This window comes from Suncus etruscus, chromosome 3, assembly GCF_024139225.1.
Source record: "Suncus etruscus isolate mSunEtr1 chromosome 3, mSunEtr1.pri.cur, whole genome shotgun sequence".
Classification (NCBI taxonomy): Eukaryota; Metazoa; Chordata; class Mammalia; order Eulipotyphla; family Soricidae; genus Suncus; species Suncus etruscus.
In genome coordinates, this window is record NC_064850.1 from 144,647,653 (window position 1) to 144,674,937 (window position 27,285).

Below are 27,285 nucleotides of genomic sequence, written 5' to 3' on the forward strand. Positions count from 1 at the left end.
ATGAAAACAAAACAAAACCATAGCAGCTTCTGATGACAAAACTGCAGTTACCCATGAGGGCGGAAAAGGAGTGTTCAGAAAGGCTACTATGTACCTTTCCTAAAACACCTTTATCCCCTAAAAATGTTTAACACTAGTTTAAAAAAAAAGAAAAAAAATTCAATCTTTTCATTTAATCACCTGTTTCTGGACACATTTGTATTTTTAAAAATTTCATCATTTAACTACCGTTTTGCCGGCATATAAGACGACTGGGTGTATAAAACGACCCCTTAATTTTGCAGTCAAAACATAGGTTTAGGCCTATATTCGCTGTATCAGACAGAACATTCCTGTGCTGCATGTGCTGCATGTGTTCCTGTGTTCATGTACCACAGTGAGCCAATCACAACAAGCAAAGGTTAAAAGGTTCTACTGTAATAGACTTCCTCTCTGACTCTGGCCAATCTGAGCAGACTTTTGACAGTGTAGATTTGGGTCCAGAACACTGTCTAATTTGCATGCATAAAAAGCCTGCTTGGATTGGCTGAGTTAGAGAGGCGGTCCGAGCAGCCTTGCAGTGATTGGTGCAGGATCGAGTTGGAAAATTCGTTTTGTGGCAATATTCAGACAATTTTCGTTTAGTGGCATATTTCGGGATATATTCGGCATATAAGATGAACCCCAATTTTTGGTTGACTTTTTTGTTTCAAAAGTCATCTTATACGCAGGAAAATACGGTACTTACCATTGCACATACGCAATAAGTAATTTTTCCCAGCAGAATAGAATGTATTCTGAAATGAAGACAAAATTATCATTATTGTTCAGTCGCACATTCTTTCATGGTCATGGGAAGCAAAACATTAAAGAACAGTAACCTGCAATGAGAATCTACAATAAACCACTTTCACATTAAGAGCATTTTCAATATAAATGAAATTTATTTTGATAAATATGGTAAATGTTTTGATACTGATTAAGAAACATGAAAGTGGGAATTTTTAGGTAGTTACTACTAAAATATTTGTACCTCAACCTTTCTCATGATTTACTTGGTCACACTCACAAAAAAGAATAATATATAGGGGCCAGAGCAATAGCACAGAAGTAAACTTTTTGCCTTGCACACGGCCAACACTGGTTGATCTAGGTTTGATACCCGACATCTCATATGGTTCCCTAGTCTTTCAGGAATGATCCCTGAGCACAAAGCCAGGAGTAAGTAACCCCAGTATTGCCAGGTGTGCCTACAAGCAAACGAAAAAGATTATTCTTTCATAAGCACAAATGTTTTTATAATCAACATTAGAAATTTAAGAGGCCGAAATAATAGCACAGTGGGTAGGGTGTGTGCCCTGGGTTCAATCTCCGGCACCCCATATGGTGCCACAAGACTGCCAGAAGTAATTTCTGAGCACAGAGCCAGGAATAACCTCTCAGCACTGCCAGATGTGCCCTTTCCCCATCAAAAGAAAAGAAATGTAAGCAAAATTCTAAGTAAATATTATAACCAGGAAAAATGAAACAACAAATACAAGTACTTACTGACTTCCAAGTAGCAACATTTTTTTCCACAAAAGTAAATATTGTGTCACAGAGATCCAGAGGAAGACAGTCCAAAACATCTCCCAACAATACAAAAGGTGTAGAGGCAGTACAAATACCTTCAAGTGGAACAGAAGCCAATTAAAAAGTTTATAAAGTACTACATGAAAAACTCTGAAGGTATCTTAAAGGTACAATTTGCCAATTCTAACAGGCTTTATAAGACAAATACTGGAAACAACATAAAAAAGTCCTCAAATAAGACAGTCTTCGTGTGTACATAATAATACTTATAATAATCTTGATTAAAAACTTCTAGAGCGGGACCGGGAAGGTGGTGCTAGAGGTAAGGTGTCTGCCTTGCAAGCGCTAGCGTAGGACGGACCGTGGTTTGATCCCCCAGTGTCCCATATGGTCCCCCCAAGCCAGGGGCGATTTCTGAGCACATAGCCAGGAGTAACCCCTGAGCATCAAACGGGTGTGGCCCAAAAAACAAACAAAAAAAACAACAAACAACTTCTAGAACATTTATATACACATCAGGTACCTGTTTACAAATACTAACACATTTAACCTTTGTAACCCTAGGAAGTAGGAATTATCTCTGGTTTACAGGAAAAAAAAAGAGACACAGATAAGTAACTTGCCCAAGATCATAGAGCCAATTAATGGTTGTGCTGGGATACAAAACCTGGCTCTCTGGCTCCAGAGTCTGTTTTCCTCACCACTAAGTTATTCAAAGAATATAATGCAGTCAATTAAAACTGATGGTTATTATGGTGCCGGAGAGATAGGATGGAGGTAGGACATTTGCCTTGCATGCAGAAGGATGGTGGTTTGAATCCTGGCATCCCATATGGACCCTCGAGCCTGCCAGGAGTGATGTCTGAGCATAGAACCAGGAGTAATCCCTGAACGCTGCTGGGTGTGACCCAAAAACCAACCCCAACCCCCCCAAAAAAAACCAAACTGAAAATGATGGTTATTAAGATTACAACTTGGGAAGTGCTTATTATGTGATATGAAAAACAAGCAGCCTTACAGCTTATTTAAATAGATTGGTGATTTCCCATAACTTTCACAATAATGTCCCAGCCTCTACACCACTCTTTACCCTAAAGCCTGGCCACAGTTATGCTGTCCTTAGTTCTCAAACACTTCGCTATGTTCATAATTTATATTTTAACAATTCTTTTTTTTTTTTTTTGGTTTTTGGGCCACACCCGGTAATGCTCAGGGGTTACTCCTGGCTAAGCGCTCAGAAGTTGCTCCTGGCTTGGGGGACCATATGGGACACCGGGGGATCAAACCGCGGTCCGTCCAAGGCTAGCGCTGGCAAGGCAGGCACCTTACCTTTAGCGCCACCGCCCGGCCCCTATTTTAACAATTCTTGTTAGAATACTTTTTTCCTGTCCAGCTGTCATCCTATCACATGGTATTTCCAATTCTACCTTTTTGGGAATGTTGTGTGCGTGTGTGGTGGTAGTTGAAGGGATGGGGACTGGGTAGGCCATGCCCAGTAGTGTTGAAAACTCATTCCTGGTGGAACTCAAGATACCAAAACTGGTGCCAGGAATCAAACTGGAGCTGGCTACATGCAAGTAAATGCCTCAACCCTTGTACTATACTATCATTCTGTTCCTACTCCATCTTTTAAAATCATAAATAAATTGAAACAACTCCTCGTGATACCTTTTAGTAGGACACCTAACCTATGTTTCCAAAGTAAACTATACATAAACTAGTAAATCATCATGTCATGTGGATTATGAACTTCTTAAAGGGTATGTTTTGACAATCACGGTTTTTGACGCTCAATATTTGAGTTGATTTTATGGAGAATTTGAAAAACTGTCAAAGACAATAATAATCTCCCTCAAGAAAGAATTTTCACTGTTAAAATAAAAAGTCAGGGATGTGACATAGTTTTAGAGCACATGCTTTGCATGTGTGAGATTTGTTTAATTTGCCAGCATTGCAAACATAAATTTAAAAAATGTAAGAATTTAAGATTTGGGGGCCGGAGAGATAGCATGGAGGTAAGGCGTTTGCCTTTCATGCAGGAGGTCATCGGTTCGAATCCCGACGTCCCATATGGTCCCCTGTGCCTGCCAGGAGCAATTTCTGAGCCTGGAGCCAGGAATAACCCCTGAGCACTGCCGGGTGTGACCCAAAAACCACAAAAAAAAAAAAAAAAAAAAAAAAAGAATTTAAGATTTATGGTTTAATTTAAATAAGTTAAATAAAATTTAACTTTCAAGTAAAATAAAAATTCTAAATATGAGCATACATCTTCAAGTGTTAAGGATTTGATTATCAGTCTGTATGCGGCAAAGTAGCATCAAGTCTGTTAATCAGTGAACTAACTCCCTGCTTCAAATTGTTTAACAAGAGCTGTGAAAGGGTCACTGCATTGTAGAATTCAAATTTAAATATAGGTTTTTTTGTTTTTGTTTGTTTTGAGTTTTGGGCAACACCTAGTGATGCTCAGAGGTTACTCCTGGCTATGAGCTCAGAAATCGATCCTGGCTTGGGGGACCAGATAGGACGCCAGGGAACGAACTCAGGTCTGTCCTGGGCAGCCGCATGCTGTGCTATCACTCTGGCCCCGAAATCCTTAAATATTCTAGTTTTAATAGAAATGAATGCAAAACAAAAAAAATAAATAAAAAGAAATGAATGCTAATGTGAATGTCTTCAATTAAAAGGCATTTTACACATAAATTATCTGAATTAACCAAATGAATAATTTAACCAAACTTATAAAAGGGTACTCATGAACTATATTTTCCATTGCTCCTTTCTGCAAATATTTAATGAGTTCCTACTATTTGTTAGGAGTGTTTTTAGAAATTGAACCCAGGGCCTCACACAAGTAAGGCAAGAATGTCCAGATCCTGGGACTGGAGAGAGAGCATGGAGATAGGGTGTTTGCCTTGCATGCAGAAGGACAGTGGTTCAAATCCCAGCATCCCATACGGTCACCCAGGGCCTGACAGGAGCAATTTCTAAGCCTAAAGCCAGGAATAACCCCTGAGCGCTACCAGATGTTACCCCCCCCCAAAAAAAAACAAACAACAACAACAAAAAGAATTTCCAGATCCTAATATGTACTTTCAAAAAGTTTCCTAAAATTAATCACCTATTGCCCCATTTTAAGTCCCAAACCCAGTTTTTCCCAACAAACTTTCCTAATAGGTTTTCCTGCATAGCATCTCTATAGTAAGGCATATAAAACCATTTACAATGACCTTAATTTACTTTCCAGTTTCTTTCCTCAGTATATCTCATTCTTTTGCTCCAGTTTTTCATTTATGTTAAACGTGCAGAACTAATTCATTTTCTTTCCAACTTCCTTTCTAAAACCTTTCCAATTCCTTTACACCAGTATTTCCCAAAATGGGTGATACCACTTTTTCCCCTCCCAAAGCAGTAATCTCAAGTTTAATTGGGGTTACTTTCCGTATTTTTTGGTTTTTTTTTTTTGGGGGGGGGGTCACACCCGGCAGCACTCAGGAGTTAGTTACTCCTGGCTCTACGTTCAGAAATTGCTCCTGGCAGGCAAGGGGGACCATATGGGATGCCAGGATTCGAACCACCGTCCTTCTGCATGCAAGGCAAACGCCTTACCTCCATGCTATCTCTCTGGCCCCCACTTTCCATTTTTTCTTTTAAAGTAGGTAGATGGATCAGATGGGTTGCCGGGATTCTAACTAGGGTCCGTCTTGTGTTGGCCATGTGCAAGGCAAATGCCTTACCACTCCAGCTCCGTAAGCAGGTAGATAGTTCTAAGGGAGTATCAGGTGATTTTTTTTTTCTTTAAAAAAAAAAAAGTATCATAGGCCAAATAAATTATCACTGCTTTAACTCTAAAACAGGGGTCTCAAACTCAATTTACCTGGGGGCTGCAGGAGGCAAAGTCAGGTTGATCCTTGAGTGCAAAGTCAGTAGTAAGCCTTGAACATTGGGGGGTGTGACCCAAACAACTAAAACAAAACAAAACAAAAAAAGATTCCTCTAGGGCAGGGCCACAAAATGCTGTACAGAGGGCTGCAAACGGCCCGCGGGCCGCGAGTTTGAGACCCCCTGCTCTAAAATTTTGAGTGACTTCAGTTCCAGTTCCATTAGCCACTAGGATCTATAGAGCAGGCAATATGTTTTTATTTGCCACTACATCTCCAAGTTATAGTTCAGAACCAGCCTTATAGTAGATGCACAATAGTAACCAAATAAACAAAACAACAGCAGAAGAACATGCCAAAAAGTGTATTGTATATAGAGATGAAAAATAAGTGTGAGGCACTATTTTCAGGATTTCTTGGTAAAGACAAGAATCAGAATTTGAAGAAAGAATAATATCTGATGGACAGATATAGAAGAATTAATTTTAAATGAAGTATGTCATGTCCAAGGTTACTTAAAATGAAAACAAACCATACTTACCTTCAGTTACTCCCCCAATAGCAAGAGAAATAATAGCTAAAACGTTTTCACAAGATGAATGATTTATCTATCAACAGAGGAGAAAACAATTTAGGGGCCACAGTTTAGACTAACTTCATAACAATATAAAAATACCCACTGACATAAAATTGATTATCACAAATACGAGATTAAAAATATTTCTTAGAAGACAAAATTATGGAATGAAAATATCAAAAATAGTAAATAACTAGTTACAGAAACATGAAAAATGTCAAGTGAATAAAAAAGCAGGTGGTTCATAAAAATCTAAGTCTTATAAAATGATCCCATTAACATGATTATGACTTAAGGTAATCAAATGTAGAGGTGCTGAGGTGGTAACTAAAATAAATAACACGTCATAGGTAGGACTAAGGGAATTATTACCAATCCAGTGTTTAAATGTCTGAGGGAGGGAGATATTAAAACATTAATAGCAAAGAGGTAATGCAGAGGTCTGACATCATGAAAATCAGCTAATTTACTGAGGAACATTAAGTTTTATATAACCTTGAAAGAATGGTGTTTCCCTCCTTACAAATAAAAGTACATAGCTCAGATAAAGCAAAGTAGTCTGTCTACCATCTCACAGTAGGGAAGAAACTAGATTTGAAGAGGAAAGCTGATACAGCTCTGTCCAAACAAAAAGTAATACTGGCTCTGTGCTCATGTATCATTCCTGGCAGGTGCTGGGGGAACACCAGGTATACAGAGGATTAAATTGGTGTTGGCTGTATGCAAGGCAAGTGCCCCACCTGCAGTACTCTCTCCAATCTGGAAACAAAGTAGGTATTAAGACCATTAGGAGAGAATCCAACCTCTTGGGATCTAAACTTCACCAAACCAGTAATAAACTAAACTGTTGGACATTTTCATTCAGTTATCACAGTAATGGTAAATGCTTAGAGCTGGAGAGATAGAAGGTAGGGCTTTTGCCTTGCATGCAGTTGACCCCGGGTCCCCAGAGCCTGCTAGATGAGATTTCTGAGCACAGAGCCAAGAGTTACCCCTGAGCATTGCCAGGTGTGGCCTAAAAACCAGGAAAACAAAACAAAACAGAGTACGCATGTTCAAATTTTTCTACTTAGGTTGCATAGGATCTGGATACTTTGGTATGCTAACTGACGTAGACAGTGATTTAGGGAAGTGAAGACATTAATTCTAGCTCCCAAGCTGAACATCCTTAGAAAAAACTTATCTTGCCACTATAGGGTGAATTACTGTTTATAATTCAGGGGTCCTCAAACTTTTTAAACAGGGGGCCAGTTCACTGTCCCTCAGACCATTGGAGGGTCTGACTATAGTAAAAACAAAACTTATGAACGAATCCTTATGCACACTGCATATATCTTATTTTGCAATGAAGAAACAAACCAGATACAAATACAATATGTGGCCCGTGGGCCATAGTTTGAGGACCACTGGATAGTAAAGCAACAGGGTTCATCTTTAAATTCTAGTTCTGCTGAGCAAGACCTAATCTTCACTTTTGTCATAGTCACTTGGAGAAGGTTCTTTTAATTTCTCAAACCAAATCTTTAAACTGTACTGTTTTCAAAGTTCTTACTCTCTCAATCCAATTTCAAGATCAAGTCATTTTTCACAAGGTTGTAAGTTCACTGTAGAAAAGTACTTAAATATGAAATGTAAGAATAAAAGAAACTGGGGCCGGCGAGGTGGCGCTAGAGGTAAGGTGTCTGCCTTACAAGCGCTAGCCAAGGAAAGGACCACGGTTCGATCCCCCGGTGTCCCATATGGTCCCCCCAAGCCAGGGGCAATTTCTGAGTGCGTAGCCAGGAGTAATCCCTGAGCATCTAACGGGTGTGGCCCAAAAAACCAAAAAAAAAAAAAAAAAAGAAAAAAAAAAAAAGAATAAAAGAAACTTTAAAAATAAGTCTAATTTTCCAGCAAAGTTTTAATAATAAAAGAAAACACACTTACAATTTCTTCTTCTAGAACACCTCTGAAAGCTTGGTCAAGGGTACATTTTTTTTCATTTTCACTATTAAAAACAAAAGACACCTGCATTTTTAAAATAGCTCAGGTTAAGTATAATGAGTCAGGCAAATATATGTCACGAGTATCAATGCATTACCTTCCAGGTAACTGGCTGAAGGCATTTAACAATGGCTTGATATTTTTGTTGTTTAAGGCCTCTCTGGTAGACTTCTAAAAAAATAAAAACAGTTAATAAGAGGAATGATTCTGTTTATTATTTGCTGAAAACATTACCCTTGAATGGTTTATTTAACTGAAAGTGATTAAACCTGGATAAAAATATTAGCCATTCAATTAGTAACTCTTTAAAGTATATTTACTATTATACTCTCTTCACTTTTAAGCTGGCAAGAGCTTAAAAGTATTGGAATTAGACTTTCTCATTTCAGGTTTTACCACTTACCATCTCTAATCATATTTGTGGAGTACAGTTAACAGTCTCTTAATGTTATTGATGCCTACAATTTTAGGCAGAAGAATCTATAACAAAGTAGGTCTCTAATCATTGTATTCAACCTCGGATAGTTTTTTTCTTATGTGGCACCTCCAACATTCTACTTAAAAAAAAGTCTCGATAGCACAGCCGTAGGGCATTTTCCTTGCACTCGGCTGACCCAGGACGGACCTGGGCCCGATCACCGGCGTCCCTGTGTCTAATATGGTCCCCCGAGCCAGGAGTAAGGTCTGAGCGCATAGCCAGGAGTAAACACCCGAGTGCCACAGGGTGTGGCCCAAAAACATAAAAACAAAACAAAAGTCTCAAAGTGATTCCTTATTAATGTTTTGGTTTTGAAAAAAATCATTCCACTCACACTATCAAAATTTACTCTCCACTAAGTCTACTCTGTCAACATTTTCAATTAAGCTCACTCTAGTGCATTCACATACTCATGCTAATTCAAAATTTTTTTGTTGTTTGATTTTGGACAATAATAACCTCCAGTGATGATCAAGGGTTCTTCTGTGTATTCAGGAATTACGCTAGGTAGTCCATGGGGGACCATAAAGGATGATGGGAAAACATCAAACCCAGGTCAATTGTGTACAAGGAAAATCGACTGTACTATCACTCCAGCCCAAGGAAAACGCCCTATCTACTGTACAATCTCTCCAACCCTACTTATTCAAATTCTATCTATCCTCCAGGACCCTGCTCTTCTAGTCTAACCTCTTTTAGGTAGTTTGTTCAGTCAGTACATGAGAACTTAAAAAAACTAATTCTCAAGGATTATCTTAGCAATAATTCAAAGACAGATACAGGAAAGTCATTTACTCATGAAAATTCATATACAGTTGTAAAGCCAGTTTATTGCCTCATATTTTTGTTCATAAAATATTCACTTCTGACTCTGCCAGGAATAGGCTGTGTAAGGTTAAGATATATCCTATTTTTCCTGTGAGCCTCATTTCCCTTCCCTAATTAAGACTGGAATTTGTACCAGCAACTGTCTTGGCACACCTGAGAACTTACAGATTTCTTACGGCTGAAGAAATAGTACAGCAAGCAGGACATTTGCCTTACACACGGCCTATGAGTTTTGAGTCTCAATACTTCATATGGTGCCCTAAGCAATAACAGGAATGATTCTTGAGCACAGAGCCTGGAGTAAGCACTAAGCCAGGGGTCCTCAAACTTTTTAAACAGAGGGCCAGTTCACTGTCCCTCAGACCATTGGAGGGTCTGACTATAGTAAAAACAAAACATATGAACGAATTATTATGCACAATGCATATATCTTATTTTGCAATGAAGAAACAAAACAGATACAAATACAATATGTGGCCCGTGGGCCATAGTTTGAGGACCACTGCATGACTAAGCATTGCATAGTGTGGCCCCCAAACAAACAAACAAAAAAAGTAGACCTCAGGCCTCACAGAGACCCACTGAATCTACATTTAACAAGATCTCCAGGGGATCCTACCACACACTGAAGTTTGTGAAGCACTAGGATAAATTACCTCCAATTAAATAGTCCCTTCTGGGTATACTGTGATCTTGGGTATTTCTAAGAGTTGTTTTCAGAATCTCAAGAGCACCAAGAATTACAGCAAATTAAATGCAGAGGAAATGTGATTTAGATGATTAAAAACAAGATACAAGATACAACTCTATAATGGATGAGACAAGTGTCTCCCTCAAATAAAATTAAGTTTATAAAGAAGAGATGCCCCCCCCCACACACACACACACTCCGTCTTTTCATTGTGGCATCACTGGGGCTAAGTAAGCACAGTCGAATATCTAAGAAGTTGAAACCAGGGCTTTAAATAAGAGTACAAACGTTAACAACAAACAAAGCCAAACACCCTCAAATGTAGCACCACTGGAGCTATGTCAAGCATAGACGAATGAGACACTGAATCATGGCACGAAATACGGGTACAATCGTTAACAAGACACCCTCCAACGGGGTTTTTCAGGAACATGCAACATACAAAATACCGATTCTGAATCAGGAAAAAAAATAAAGTACATCTTTGCTAAGGAGAGAATCTCTTGCATGTGCCTCACTTGCCAGGGATTATAAAAAGATGACTTCAGTGTCATTCAATTAAATAAGCGAACAAACAACAACAACAAAAGCTCTTTTGGTAAAAGGAATTCCCAAATGCTGAAAACTCTTCTTCCTTACATGTGTAAAAAATAAATAAAGAGCAGCTGGCAGCTGCCCTATCGTGTTTTGTATTTAGGATCTCGTGGATCTCGATGCCACTTTGTAGCAGATTGTAGCTGGAACCACCAGCAGGCAGCTTGCTCTGATTCCGAGGCCCAGCGGGAGGGAGGGAGCAGGGGCAGGTTACCTGGGGAGCCGCGCCCCGCGCCCCCCTCCCGCGGCTGTGCGTGCATGCATGCATCCATCCAGGCCTAGATCCTCGTCCTCGGAGCCTGGACCACTCCCGGGCTCGACTGCGAGGCAGCAGATCCCCGGGTCAAGAGCCCCGCTTTCCCCCTTCCCCGGCCCCGAGCTCCGACATCGGGAGCTTCCTCTTCATCGCTGGATCCTCACCAAGCCCCAGAGCCCAACTCGGGTTCGGGTAAAACTAGGTTAAAATCGGGTCAGGTCCGCGCCCCTTCCCACCACCTCCCCACCGTAAATCGCGTCCGTGCTTCGGGCAAACTGAAGAGCGGCGGCGTCGGAGACATCTTCTAGGCTGCGCGCGCCCGCCACCACCACGCCTGGCGCATGCAGATGACGTCAGGCGGCGCGCGCCGTGGGGGGGAGAGCAACGAGACCGGGCGCCGTTCGCGGCTAGAGAGACCTCGGGAGCGCGCCGTGCGGATGGTTTTGGAGGAGGCGCGGCGCGGCGCTCTAGCGCGGTGGAAGTGGGCGCTCGAATCCTCTGTAGGCCTCACAGTCGGGTTCGTGGGCCCGACGGCAGATCGAGAAGTTAATTGAGCCTTGTTAATTGAGCGGCGGCAACTGAGCCAGGGTGTGCGATTTGCGGTGGCGGGAAGGGATGGTCGGCTCTTGGGTGCGCAGTGGGCGGCGCCCGAGAGTCCCGAGGCGGCTTCATTTGTCCTAGCAAGGCCCAGGTTGGAGAAGCCCGGCCTGTGTCTGTCATTCTGTCATTCTTGTCATTCTCGCCAATGGAGAGCTTCAAGCCAGTTGTGTGAGGGATTCGCGGGCATCGTGGCCCACGGAGCAGCACTTCTCTCCCTGGCCTGTATTCCAAGACTGGAAAAGCGCCCATTGAAATCAGGAATTCTTATTTATTCATTCCGGGACCGCTGTCAGATGAGTCTCACATTTTGGAGCCCCACTTAGCAAAGCTCCAGTAACTCCTGGCTACTCTACTCAGGAATTTGGCGGGCTCTGGGGACCATGGACTGTGTGTAAGGCAGCTGAACTCTCTTCAAACCCCGGTTGTCACTGATATTTTGATACAGATAGCTAGATCTCTATGGAACGCAGTACTACTTGGCGCTCGGTTGTGAAAATAGGTACAAAACCCATCTATGCAGCAATTTCCTCTATTTGTCTCCGGAATAGATGTGCTCAATGGGCAGCTTAGTGGTAATTTGTTATCTCACATTGGCACGCTTAATGTGTCTAGCATGATGAGATTATTATTACAGATGGCTATTAACTCTCTGGAGCACTGTTATGTTTATGTCCCAGGTTGGCAAAGATGGAAGCACACCGCAAAGTTTAAGTCAGTACTACGTATTAGCCCTGCAGTGACTTCACTTCAGACAAAAGAAGGCAAACTGCAGCCCCGAACACAGCATATAATTCTTTTTTTTCTTCTATTTTTTCCTTCTATTTTTTCCCATCCAGCATATAATTCTTTAGCAGATAAACAAAAAGACAGTGACATAATAGTAAGAAATAAGGCTACAAATGTTAGATGGCTGGCCACCGAGCAGAAGAGAAGACAGAGGCTTATGCAGATCTATTAAAACTCTGCATTGAAGGACCATAATTCAGAGAGATTTAGAGCTTCAAGCTTCTGGTAGAGACACACTTTATACATTTTCAACCCACATTTTCAAGGTGTAGCTAAGCACACACCCTGCTTTCCCTAATCTCCTCTTCCTGTCTTCCTTAAACACACCATTTAATCCCTTTCACATAATACCTGATTGGCTGACACCCTACTCTCCCCTAATATAAATATCCATTTCCCAACTAGGGTAAACTGAATTACTCTCCGGGAGTGGCTGGTGGATGCTTCCTTGTGAGTACTCTGCTCATCAAGATCTGACCTCATCAGAGACTTATACACCTTCGTATCTGAATTCACGTATTCCTAACCTTTATTTAATGAACAGAAACAAACGGAGAATTTAGGTCAGGGGTCTCAAACTCGCGGCCCGTCGGCTGTTTGCTGCCCTCCGTACAACGTTTTGTGGCCCGCGGCCGGCCTTCAAATATCGCAGTATTCGCGATTATTCGCTTACCGAATAATCGCAATAAAAATCACATTAGTAAGATAAAAATCGCATTAAACATTCGCATACCCCGAGCAGTTCCTTTCGGGGTATGCAAATGTTTAATGCGATTTTTTGCGATTTTTTTCTTATTAATGCGATTTTTTATTGCAAATATTCGGTAAGCGAAATCCCTTATGCGGCCCTGCCTCACCCCAACTTTGCCTCCTGTGGCCCCTAGGTAAATTGAGTTTGAGACCCCTGATTTAGGGTATTCTTACCAGATTATGCCATACCTCATGTTTTCGATCTCTTACCAACTTCTGATCCTTACCCTCCAAAAGGTAGGGCTAGAGGAGGGGCGGATTCCCTAATTTCATTCTGGCCATTGTGCAGGCCTGGTCTCCATTTTGTTTTCCTAGGTTCAGGCCCCAGCTGGGTAATGGCACTGCTCTGGTTCACAGCACCACTTAAGAGCAGAGAGGTAAATAGAATCTATTTCTCTTGAATATAATTGACATGTAGGCTCAGTGTACATTTTCCATATTTGTACTATGACATGTAACTGACATGTAATTGACATGTAGGCTCAGTGTACATGTAGCAGGACAGCCCCTGAAGAGGTTGACTGATGGAGGGATGGAGAATGAGGCCCTTTTCTTCCAGCTCGTAGCACGTGTCTGCCACCCTGTCTAGCCCACGGTTCTGAGGTGAAACGGCGGGTAAACAGCTCGCAGACAATCAGGCTCGTGGAAATATTTGCTTTATTCGGATGGACAAAACTGAAGTCCAAAGACTCCGATTCAGTTCCAGCCAGCAAAAGCCTCTCGCCTTCCACAGGCCCTTGCTCTTATAGTCCAGAGTCAGGTCCCACCCAATGGTGGGATCAGATACCAACCAATGGTGGAAGCAGAATCAGGTCCTACCCTAGGGTGGGGGCAGAATGCCAGGTCACACCCTAGGGTAGGGCACAATCACCTAATCAGATTAGGGTGAGCAACATAGTAATCCCCCAAAATATTTACATACACAACAATTCCCCCTTTTGTTTTTAGTAAACAAACAATATTGTCTACAATTATTAAAAGAAAAATTAGTCAATAATAAAAGAGCGGCTGTTTGCATAAGCGCATCACAGGAAAATGTAAAGAAAAACTTCTAACCTAAGCACAGGGTGTCTAAAACCAGAAACATGTATCAAGGAATCAACTACAAGCTCCTGAGAAGATAAATCTAAGACGTACATAGATCTTTCGAAGAGACACCAGAAAGGTTGTGTAGCAGGCAAGAAGAAGCACCTTTTCTTTATTTGTTGTTGTTGTAGGTGGTGGTGGTGGTCGTTTTTGGGTCACACCTGGCAGTGCTCAGGAGTTACTCCTGACTCCACGTTCAGAAATCGCTCCTGGCAGATACCGGCATTTGAACCAATGACCTTCTGCATGAAAGGCCAACGCCTCGCCTCCATGCTATCTCTCCAGCTCCATTTTCATTCAAGTTCAGGTAGACCAGAAAGCCCATCTTTGAGGGCATTGAACTAGGCCTTTATTTCGGAAGAAGTGGCACATACACCCTCTGCACAGTGGGGAGCCACTGCAATGATGATCAATAGGTATCTGAACTTAGTCCAAGTTCTTAATCCGGTCTGAAGTCCATAAGATGTCTGAAATTGATGTCGACTATTTATAGATGGGAGCTTAAGTCACAAACCAAAACAAAATGTTTAAGGCAGAGACCCTCCCTGTGTAAATAAACAACTTGAGGGCCCATCCAAAATGGATGGAACCTTCTATAAACCTAGTATTTTGCCTATGATGCGCCCACGCAAAAAACCCTGAGAACAGACAAAAATATCATTTGGGAAATTATAGACAATAATATATAACTCACAAACCTAAAGTCAAGAAAGCAAAACCTTAATGTAATACAACATCGATTCCTAATATTAAAAACTAAAATAGAAAAACATTAATTACGATAGTCAAAAGAAGTGTAGTACCAAACATAACTTCAAAGGATTACAGTTATAGGAAAAACAACAGATGTAATTTCTACAGAGTTCAATACTAATCTGTAAATATGAGGGGTCTGGAACTCCAAAAAGACCGGCAGAAGACACTTGATGGGTCTGGAAAAGCCGGTTGAAGCCTTGTACAGGAGATAACATCAAGCTGAATGAAGAAGGAAGGCCAGTACAGTCATTCATGTGTTGGGGCATCCCCAAGCGTTACATCATTACATCATAAGTTGGTTGGGCTTCTGTATTTCCTTTGGGATCGGTGCAATCTTGGGGTAGCCATTGTAGAAACGGTCAACAATAGCATTTTGTATGTGGATGGAAAGCCAGAAATTCAGATAGCACAGTTTAACTGGGATCCAGAGACTGTGGGTCTTGTCCATGGATCTTTTCTCTGGTGTTACATTGTGACACAAATCCCAGGTGGCTTCATTTCCAACAAGTTTGCAGCATATATGGTGTAAAACTCCAACAGTCATGGATTTCTTCTTCCCGCCGAGATCAGGAAGCTTGTAGTTGTGGGTGAAGGAGATGGGTTGCACATGTGAAATCCTGAAAATTAAAATGTTAAGGACTAGGAAGAGAGAAGGAAGGATAAGGAAGACTAATTTGGGGAAGATAAAGTTAGGAAAAAGGAAACTATATACAAAATATGCAGAACAGACAGACACTAAACAAGACATACATACACAGACTTCACAAAAAATATGGCCATAACACTCACTCATACTAAAAAATATTTGTTAGAAAGGATCCAAAATAGAGCAAAAGAAAAGAGAATTCAGCTGAATCAATTAAAAGCTCCTTAAAATGTAATAGCCGGCAATTGTTTAGATAAATCATTTCAAATTCACAAAAAAAAATTTTTTTTTATGGTTTTGCCTAGCAGATCTGAAAGAGAATTTCATGCATAATACAAACATGGACAACTCTACTATACGTGTATATCAGTATATATACAAAGTTATTGTATAACAGTAACTTTATGATAATCAATCATAGGCAAGAAGCACTGTGAAGAAAGTCCACCTAAAATTATCATTATGTAAGCGTCTTAAAACCTAAATTGAGGGAAATAAAGCAATGATGTTAAAATAAAAAGAGTGAAAGTCGTTAAATGAGTATACCTAGAAAGAAAAACATTAATATGATGAGAAATTTCTCTTTCAGGTGAACCTTGACTAAATTAATTTGTAAAATTTCATGATTAACTGAGACCTAGAGCAATAATGAAATTAAGACATAAATCCATCCTACAAGGAAACACATTGGGGATTCATGATTTTCAATCTATATTCATTGATCATGCCTGTGGAAAGAATCCTAGAGCATTAATAGCAACTGATAAGGAAGTAAAATGATTATCTGGTGTTCATTGTAGATCTCTAAGAAGTATAAAACAGGATGTATGCTGCTGTGGATTTCACCAATGTATTAGGGACTTTTTTGATCTTCTTGTCATCAAAATTTATCCAGTGTTGTTTTGCAGCAATTTTACAGTATGAAGTACAGTGTCCATAGTGAACTTTACCATAATGGTTTGACACCGATGATAAGTTGTATTTCTTAATCTTGCTTTTATTCTCTGAAGTGAATTCCTCTAAATTGAGGTCTTCTAAAGGAAAATCTACATAAGTATGCAATTTTTTTATTTGTTTGCCATCAAAAGCAAAACGTTTCAAGTGTATTATAAGTACTGGTGGCAGTTTCCATAAGTACATTTTCTTTGAAAAATCCCTTCTATTTTTGCAACTGTTGCACAGAACTTTGTTGTCATTTCTTAATTCTTCTTCTTTAAAAAATTCAGAGAGGCATTCCTGTAATGTACATTTATCTGTAGATGTAACAGCCAAAGACAAATGAACAAATGTCTCATAAACCTCAGACTTTTGGTGGCAAGTGAGACACTGGAGTATAGATTTGAATTGTCCTTGAAAGAGATCATAAATAATAGATTTATGAGCCTTTTGGTGTTCTGGACTAAATTGTTCATAATTTTCATTTCCCATGAGATGTGTAGTTTTGTCTCTCATTAGATTTACAGTAAGCAAGTCCTGATGTAATCCCTCTATTAGGAACATCAGTAGTTCGTGAGGATCCTGCTGATTGTGTCCAGCAAACTGGTCATTAAGTAAACCAATTGTTACTTTGAAGCTTTCAGGGTTAATATATCTATGAAATCCATTTCCCATGGTTTTGATGAGCCGACCAAATTCTTCGGCTAATTTACCTTCATGCCCCATCGGATTTTTCTTGTTAATATCCTTTTTATAATGATCTTTATAAAAATACTGAGTTAAGTCTGAAATATTATACAAGCATTGCAATATTGAGTTCATGTAGCAAGAGTTTCCTATATTTTGGAGCCCAGTTAAGACAGGTTCCTGTCTTTCCTTTTGCATCTCGGAGTGTAAGGGTTTATCACTACCATCAGTCTCACTCATTGTATGGTGTGTGACAGCTAAATCGTTCCCTGCCCCAGAGACCTTAGTAATATTACTGCTGTTAGTGTCTGAAGTATTCTGTTTTTTCTCTGAAGGGGAGTTTGTAGTCTGAACCTGATCATTTGTGCTAGCCCGATTTCTAACAAGACGTAATGGAACCCAAAATTTCTTGGGAGGGTCATCATTTATAGAAACATAGGCATAACCCCTTCCTCTTAGGAGAAGATAGCCAGCTATCCATTTTTCATCCTCCTTGATCCAAATAGGTTTATGGGTTGTTTCTTGTCTCTGAATATCTTCTTTAAAATGTCTTTCCGCTGCAGTGTAGCTTTCCCCTTGGGGTAAGTTAAAGTAATTTAGTGTGATAAGAGTCAAAGACAGCAAATCCGTTGGTGGTAAACCTCTTTTTCTATTTTTTTGCAATTGAGTTTTTAAGGTTCTGTGAGTCCTTTCTACAATGGCCTGTCCCCTACAATTGTAAGGAATTCCTCTGAGATGTCTTATCTGCCATTCCTTACAAAAAAATTCAAAAGTTTTGCTAACATAGGCTGGCCCATTATCAGTTTTTATAGAATATGGAATACCCATCACAGAGAAACATTGTAAAAGAAAACTACAAGCAGCCTTAGATTTTTGAGAAGACATGGGAATTGCCCACATAAACCGAGAATAAGTGTCCACCACAACATGAAGATAAGGTTTCCTTGGAAATAAATCTGTTTGAGTTATATCCATTTGCCAAAGTTCGTTAGACTGTAAGCCTCTTGGGTTTGCTCCTGCTATGTGAGTCTTTTTTGTTAACGGTGCACATACGTTGCAGTTTTCTACGATTTCTCTAGCTTGCCTCCATGGAATTTGGTAATTCACATGTAAACGGCGAGCATTTGTGTGTAGGGCTGAATGTTCCTCTATAGGTGATTTAAATATAGGCATTGCTAGCAAGTCAGCAGTTTTATTTCCTTGAGCCATAGGTCCTGGAAGACCTGAGTGGGCTCTAATATGTGTGATGAAGATGGGCTCGGTTCGTTTTTGAAGAAGCTGCTGTAATTGTTTAAGTAAGTCCTGTATGATCGGGTTATTAGCATTAAGGGATGCAGTGGCTATCACATGACATAAATTTACCACATACAAAGAATCAGAAACTATATTCATGGCTTCAGATACATTTTCTAATAGGTAAATTAACGTTGCTAATTCAACTTTCTGTGCAGATTTATATTTGGTATCTATGGTCATATTAATGTTGTCTCCAGTTATTCCTCCTTTTCCATTTTGGGATCCATCAATGTAAAAAACCTTGGCATTGGGAATAGGGGAATCCCGAACAATTGAAGAAATAACAAACTGAGTTTTCTTTAAAAAGTCCCAAATTTTTCCTGCTGGATAATGGGAGGATATTTCTTCTGTGAAATCTGAGAGGGCCCTTTGTAGAGATTCATTAATTGGCAATATTGACTCAATTTCCTTTTTTGGTACTGGCAAAACTATTATATCTGGATCAAAACCTAGTAAAGATATAGATCTGAGTCTTGCCTTGATAATAATCTCTGAAATCAGTTGTAAGTAGGGGACAACTGAGCGAGGTTGTTTGTTATGTAAATACACCCATTCCAAAGGTCCTGACTGTTGCATCAAGGCCCCTGTGGGGGTTTCTATAGTAGGGAAGATTAACAGTAATACCTTTTCTCCTGGGATGAATCTTGAGAGAAACGATTTTTGTAATCTGCTCAAGAAGATGTCCAATTCATTTTTTGCAGCTGTTGTTAAATTTCTCGGGCTATCTAAAGCAGGATCACCCTCCAACGTTTTAAACAGATTAGATAACTCTGCATTTGGGATTCCTAGTGCAGGGCGGAGCCAATTTACGTCACCTAAAAGTCTCTGAAAATCATTAAGCGTTCTGAGGTTTTCTTTTTTGATAGAAAATTTTTGTGGACGTATAGACGTCCGGTCCAAAATAAAACCCAAATATTGATACGGTGGCATTATCTGTATTTTTTCTAAAGCTATTTTCAGTCCTGATGTTTGTAAACAGTCAGTAACATAAGAGTATAATTCCTGTAAATCTGTTTCGTTGTTCATTGTGAGCAAGATATCATCTGTATAATGAAATATCATGGCTTGAGGAAATTTTTCACGAGCAGGGCTCAAAACCTTATCTACAAAAAACTGACACATGGTTGGGGAATTCAGCATGCCTTGGGGGAGAACAGTCCATTGGAAACGTCTGCAGGGATGGGTATTATTGAGAGAAGGAACTGAGAATGCAAAACGTTTTTTATCATCTGGGTGGATAGGAATATGGTAGAAGCAGTCTTTCAGATCAATTATAATTAGTGGCCATTCCTTTGGAATAACTACAGGTGATGGTAAACCAGTCTGCAATTTGCCCATAGGTATCATGGATAAATTTATAGCTCTAAGATCCATCAAAAGTCTCCATTTACCGGATTTCTTTTTTATAGTGAATATAGGTGAATTCCATTGAGAAAAAGATGGTTCAATATGTCCTAAACTTAGCTGTTCCTCCACTAATTCTGTCAGCACCTTTAATTTATCAGTTTTAAGGGGCCACTGACCTGTCCAAATTGGTTCATCAGATTTCCATTTTATTTTTATTGGTGCTGGTGTTTTTACGGTAGTGGCCCCCACTAAAAATTTTGGGTTTTTAAATCAAAAGAAGGTTCGGACTCTTCTGGAGCTAATGGGATGTGGAATTCTGCTTTCCACTGTTTGTGTAGGTCACGGCCCCACAGGGATGGTGAAAATGGGCCCACGTGAGGTCTGATTATTGCTTTTTGATTTTCTGGGCCGTAAAATAGTATAGTCCTCGTACTCAACAGACAGGAACTCAGGCCTCCTATTCCTTCTAGGGAATACGGGATTTCCTGAAGAGGCCAATTTTCTGGCCATTCTTTATCAGAAATTACGGTAACCTGAGCACCCGTATCTATCATTCCATCAAAGGGTTTGCCTTCCAAGTGAAGTTTGATCATTGGGTGTTCATCTTTACATTTAGTCAACCAGAGCCACGATTGGGTTTTGAGCAGCACCCGGATCTGTGCTTCCAAAACCTCCAATTCTAGTCTTATCTGAAGTCCCAAATTTGACATAAGGCACTATTACTATCTGGGCAATCGCTTCTCCTTTTTTAAAGGTCCATGAAACTGGTACAGTAATAACTACAATGATTTCTCCCATGGAATCTGAGTCAATGACACCAGTGATTACTGATATACCCTTTATGTTGAGGGAACTTCTGCCAAGAATCAAACCCATGGTATCTGGGGGTGGCGGGCCTACAATGCCAGTTTCTAACATGTAAGGGCATGCTCCTGGGTAAATTGTAATGTCCTCTGGGCATAATATGTCTAATCCGGCACTCCCTGAAGTAGAGTGGATTAATTCCCTTATCGTGATGAATTTTCTTGGGCTGGGCTTGGAAGGATTATTGTCTGTGAACTTTGCCCCTGATTTGGAAGGGCCTGGGGGGAGGCCCTGTGGGCGTTTCCCTGCATCTTGTATGTGTGTTCTTGGGGAGCTGAATTTATAAGGAGACGACAATTTCTTTTGATATGTCCCTGTTTTCCACAATGGTAGCAGGCGATTTGCCTCCTGGGGACTGTGTTGAAACCTCTACTTAGGTTATTATTAATGAGGTTTCTGGATCTGCAATCTTTCGCCCAGTGGCGACCCCTTTTGCATTTTGGGCAAAGACCTGGTTTCCGGAAAGTGTTCTGTCCCCGAGGGGAGTAAGACATTGTTCCCTTGGTAACTGGGAAGGTTTGTACTGAGTCTGAGTGGGGTGGAGGTTGGGGTTCCACATAGACATTCCGGCAGGCATAAAGGTAATCATTCAGATCTGACTTTTCATTTAATGTATTCAATACTAATCTACAGGCTGAATTTGCATTATGATAGGCCACAGATTTTACTAGGAAGTTTCTAATCTCCTCATCTTCCACCTGTAACTTCAGAGCATCTTTAATCTTACCTACAAACTCTGCAAATGACTCATAAGGGCCTTGGGTAATTTTTAAAAAGTTTCCTCTACAATGCTGTTAGAATCAATTTTTTCCCATGCTGACAATGCAATCTCCCTGATTAAATTTAAGATTTCCTTAGGTAAAGCTGCTTGTGTCTGAATATTTGCAAATTGATTTTCTGCCATCAATAATTCATACGATAGAGTAACACCTGCCACTTGCTTTTTCATACCATCCGGACTATATAATTTAGCTTTTACGCCTTCTGAATAGTACATTTCCCATTCAGTTCGCTGTTTAGACGACAGGCATATTTCAGCGATTCTTTTAAAATCATACAAAGTCCAAGATGAGTTATGACTCCAAAGTCTTAATAACTCCACACTGTATGGCGATTTTGGCCCATTTTCTTTACATGATCTTTTAAACCGATCTAATTCTTCCATCTGATAGGGTACATAGTTAGAAACATTTACCCCGTCTATAGGGGATAAAGCCTGATTAGCAAAATTACTCTGAATAGAGCTCTGAGACTGAGCATGTGGTTCATTTTTTGAATCTGCTCTGCTCTGCGATTCAATTTTGTGACTAGAAGGAGGCATACTTCGTGGAGTTAGCACTGGAGGTAGATCATTATCTGAGTCACTACTGTCAAGCAATTAACTAGAATCAGGCAGGCTTAACATTCTGAGTTGTTTTTCTTCCAGCAAAAATTTCTATATTGTTGATGGTGGGGCTGGATTCGTCAGCCTGCACCTTGGTCTGAGTTTTCGTCAGATAAATTTCATTATTATCTATACTGGTTTTAGCCTCACCATTTCTACACTTTCTATTTCCTAAATAGAAATAACAGCAAATAACTATGCTCATAATAATAACGTTAGTCAACACAGAAATTCCACAAACTATGATGGCTAGAGACACTACACTTTTCATTTGAAATATAGACCACAACCATCCAACTGCAGTGATTGTCCTTAGATCAAAACCAATTAGTTTTAAACAAAATGGAATGATCCACTTGTATACTAGAGCACCAATGCGTAAGACTAAGGGTGGTAAAATCCACATGACTAACCACAGAAACCATTTGATGGTCAGCATAGGAAATTTCCAATGAAATATTTCACTTACAGTTCTGAGGGTCCAGGGTTCAGGTCCCTGTCCGGGCGCCATTATGTAGCAGGACAGCCCCTGAAGAGGTTGACTGATGGAGGGATGGAGAATGAGGCCCTTTTCTTCCAGCTCGTAGCACGTGTCTGCCACCCTGTCTAGCCCACGGTTCTGAGGTGAAACGGCGGGTAAACAGCTCGCAGACAATCAGGCTCGTGGAAATATTTGCTTTATTCGGATGGACAAAACTGAAGTCCAAAGACTCCGATTCAGTTCCAGCCAGCAAAAGCCTCTCGCCTTCCACAGGCCCTTGCTCTTATAGTCCAGAGTCAGGTCCCACCCAATGGTGGGATCAGATACCAACCAATGGTGGAAGCAGAATCAGGTCCTACCCTAGGGTGGGGGCAGAATGCCAGGTCACACCCTAGGGTAGGGCACAATCACCTAATCAGATTAGGGTGAGCAACATAGTAATCCCCCAAAATATTTACATACACAACAGTACATTTTCCATATTTGTACTATGGAATGGCCCCAACAATGTTGTGAATATGCCCTACAAGTCACATTTTTTTTCTCAGATCATTTAAAGGCCACTCTGACATAAGGGTGCACTCCGACTTAAGGGTACAATCAATAAGTACCATTAAGTATGGACCATTTTTTTCCATTAATTTGCCTTGCTTGCCGCAATTATGAAACTGGAAGCTTACTCATTTCACTCTTGCACCAACCCTTGTCTCAGTCTTGACTACACTTGTGGACTGGCACCAATCTTCAGACTGGTGATATGAATAATATGTGTCTCACTAATATTTTGATGCAGATAGATCTCTACAAATTATATACTTTGGGAGGCCAGAGTGACAATACAGTGGGTAGGGTATTTGCTTTGCACATGGCCACACTGGGTTCAATTTCTGTGGTCAGGAATCAGTCCTGGTGGGGTTCAGGTAACCATGTGGAATGCTGGGGATCAAACAAGGGTTAACTGCATGCAAGGCAAGGTTCTTACCCTTTGTCCTTCTGTACTATCTCTCCAGTCCCCCGGAAGAGCAGATTTTAAAAATTATTAAAGAATTTCACTAAGAGGCCAGAGAAAGCACAGTGGTAGGGCATGTGCCTCTGTGCAGCCGATCCAGGATGGACGGTGGTTCAAATCCTGGAATCCTATATGGTCCCCTGAACCTGCCAGGAGCGACTTCTGACTGTAGAGCCAGGAGTAATCCCTGAGCGCTGCTGGGTGTGACCCAAAAACAAAGCAAAAACAAAACAAAACAAAAAAATAATGAACAGACAATAGACCTTTGGAATAAATTTGACATGAACAACATATGAATCATTGGGGTCCCAGAGGGAAAAGAAGTAAACCCCTAAGAAGAATTAACAGCAGCATCATCACTGAGAAATTTCTGTAGCTGAAGAATGCTTGCACCCATATTCTCTAACAGAGATCCAAATAAAAGTACCCAAGGCACATTCTAGTCACAGTGATGAAACTGTAGGTAGAGATAGAATACTTAAAGCAGCAAGAATGAAATTTGAAATTATAAAAATGAAAATTGCATACAAAGAAGAAAACTTGAGGTTTTGTTTTTGTTTTTTGGGTCACACCTGCCTTCGCTCAGGGGTTACTCCTGGCTCTACACTCAGAAATTGCTCCTGGCAGGCTTGAGGGACCATATGGGATGCCGGGATTTGAACCACCGTCCTTCTGCATGCATGGCAAATGCCCTACCTCCATGCTATCTCTCCTGCCCTCAAACTTGAGATTTACAATGGATTTATCACAAGCAACCTTCCAGCCCCAAAGGCAGGCAGTGGTGGGATTTATATATATATATATATTTGTCTTTTTGTTTTGTTTTGGGGTCACACCAGACGTTGCTCAGGGGGGATATATTTTTTATAATAAAATCAATGAAATTATGTCTTACTAAGAATACTTCACTCAGTCAGACTTTCAATTAGATTTGAAGAAAGGATTTACTGCTTCATGGATAAACAACAGCTCAAAAACTTTACAGACACAAAATGCTGCTGGGTCTACTTTAAGGCAAACAACCCCAAAACACACCAAACTTCTTAAAAAAGATGGCTCAAAATACCATGACAATTATCTGTGTGCTGAAAGGAGATAAAGTGGTAGGCACGATACAAAGCACAATGTGTCTTTTTAATAATGTATTTATTACAAACATGATTGTAGTTGGGTTTCAGTCATACAAAGAACATTTCCCCTTCACCAATCAATCAATCAATGTCATCAATTAAGAGACACAGAGTGAGGGGCCAGAGAGATAGCATGAAGGTAAGGTGTTTGCCTTGAGTCCAGAAGGATGGTGGTTCGTATCCCGGCATCCCATATGCTCCCCCGTGCCTGCCAGGGGTGATTTCTGAGCGTAGAGCCAGGAGTAGCCCTTGAGCGCTGCCGGGTGTAACCCAACCCCCCCAAAAAAAAAGAGACACAGAGTGGAAAAAAGGGATCAGAATATTGAATCCATCTTTCAGTTCCAAGTAGATTACAACAAATTGAGTAATTTTATTGAAATGAGTCAGAGGGATATAAGAGGATATATATATATATATATCCTCTTATATCCCTCTGACTCATTTCAATATATATATATATATAGTGAGATATAAGGACAAAAAAGATAGCATGGTAATAATATCATAGATGGTAGAGGTAAGTCCTAGGAAGACCAGTCTACAGCACAAAGCTTCCTACAAATAGTGGGAGATTGCCTTTAGGGCAGAGAAGAGATCACTCAGACAATGAGAATTGGAAATAGTCACTCTGAACAAGAATTGTATGCTGAGGGGCTGGAGCAATAGTACAGAGGGTAAAGCATTTGCCTTTCAAGTGGCTGACCAGGGTTTGATGCCGGGGAATCCCATATGGTCCCCAGAGCCTTCAGGAGTAACTACAAATTACAGAATAATTTCTATGCATAGAGCCACCAGGAGTAACTCCTGAGTGCCGCGGGGTGTGTCCTAAAACAAAAATAAAAAGAAAGGAATTGTGTCCTGAAAGGAGATAAAGTGATAGGCATGATACAAAGCATAATGTGTTTTTATTAATAATGTATTTATTACAAACATGATTGTAGTTGGGTTTCAATCATACAAAGAACATCTCCCCTTCACCAATGCCCATCACCAATGCCCCCGATCTCCCTCCTCCCTCACCCCCTGCCTGTATTCGAGAAGGCATTCTGCTACTCTCACTCATTAACATTGTCATGGTAGTTATTAGAGTAGTTACTTTTTTTTTTTCTTTTTGGTTTTTGGGCCACACCCGGCAGCGCTCAGGGGTTACTCCTGGCTCTCTGCTCAGAATTGCTCCTGGCAGGCTGGGGGACCATATGGGATGCCGGGACTTGAACCACCGTCCTTCTGTATGCAAGGCAAACGCCTTACCTCCATGCTATCTCTCCAGCCCCATAGTTATTTTTCTTTTTCTTTTTTTGGTTTTTAGGCCACACCCCGCGGTGCTCAGAAATAGCCCCTGGCAGGCACGGGGGACCATATGGAACACTGGGATTTGAACCAATGACCTTCTGCATGAAAGGCAAACGCCTTACCTCCATGCTATCTCTCTGGCCCCCCATAGTTATTTTTCTAACTGCACTCACCATTCTTTGTGGTGAGTTTCATATCGTGAGCCGGTCCTTCTGGCCCTCATCTCTGGGCATTATAACACTAATGTCTTTTATTTTTCTTAAAACCCATAGATCAGTGAGATTATTCTAATGTGTGTCTCTCTCCCTCTGGCTTAGTTCATTCAGCATAACAAATTCTATGTCCATCCATGTATAGGAAAATTTCATAACCTCATCTCCTGCTGGCTGCATAATATTCCATTAAGCCACATTGTTTAAAAGGGGGGAGGAAGTGAAAGATACAGAAAGACAGGAAGAAACAGAGTAGGGGGGGGAGAGAGACAGAGAGAGAGAGAGAGAAGAAAACTGTCAAACTGTCTGCCTCATAGGCAGTAGGCAGATGGGGGAGGACGGTAGGGAAACTGGCGACATTGGTTGTGGAAAATGTGCACTGGTGAAGGGTGCTGCATATTGCATGACTGAAACTCAATCATGAATAACTTTGTATCTGATAAAAACTAATTGTATGGGCCTGGAGAGATAGCACAGCGGCGTTTGCCTTGCAAGCAGCCGATCCAGGACCAAAGGTGGTTGGTTCAAATCCCGGTGTCCCATATGGTCCCCCGTGCCTTCCAGGAGCTATTTCTGAGCAGACAGCCAGGAGTAACGCCTGAGCACCACCGGGTGTGACCCAAAAACCAAAAAAAAAAAAAAAAAAAAAAAACTAATTGTATTATGGACAATCTTGTATCACAATGTTTAAATGGAGTAATTAATATCAACAAAAAAGAAAATTCTACCACTTGTGATAATGAGGAATTGGGAGACCAGTTCACAATAATGGACAAGACACAAGACAACTTCTACATTATCTAACATAAATATGAAATCTGAAAAGTCAAACCTGTAAAAGTAGAATGATTGGTTCCAGTATTTGGAGCATGGGGGACACAAGATACAGAGTTGTTAGAGGAGTAGGAGGTGGGTATCAGAAGGACAATGGGGTTCTTTATAATATATATAGGCTGAAGGATGGTAATAGAAGTATAGCAAAAGCTGTAACCATGTTTTCGTAATGATAAAACATTTTCAAATATTCCAGGTGGACAGTATGAAATGCTGAATTATTTAAAATGCCTTAGATGTCTTGGAATAGGGAGACATTTTTGAAGAATAAAAAAATCATAAACAGCTTGATAATTTTGGTTTGACAACTTTGGACAAGAGAAATAGTACAAGAATGAATGCACATACTTGC

General features: G+C 40.5%; 1 protein-coding gene across 1 annotated transcript in view; it reads right to left on the reverse strand.

The window, feature by feature from the left end:
* The window catches only part of THOC1 (THO complex subunit 1), a 33,676-nt gene extending 22,539 nt beyond the window's left edge, over nucleotides 1-11,137 (reverse strand). The window contains exons 1-6 of the mRNA XM_049770051.1: nucleotides 11,084-11,137; nucleotides 8,087-8,160; nucleotides 7,933-7,993; nucleotides 5,971-6,037; nucleotides 1,528-1,646; nucleotides 728-776 (exon numbers count right to left, since the gene is read on the reverse strand). Of these exons, the coding sequence (XP_049626008.1) occupies nucleotides 728-776; nucleotides 1,528-1,646; nucleotides 5,971-6,037; nucleotides 7,933-7,993; nucleotides 8,087-8,160; nucleotides 11,084-11,137 (424 nt within the window). The remainder of the gene's footprint in view (nucleotides 1-727; nucleotides 777-1,527; nucleotides 1,647-5,970; nucleotides 6,038-7,932; nucleotides 7,994-8,086; nucleotides 8,161-11,083) is intronic.
* Nucleotides 11,138-27,285: the final 16,148 nt, after the last annotated feature.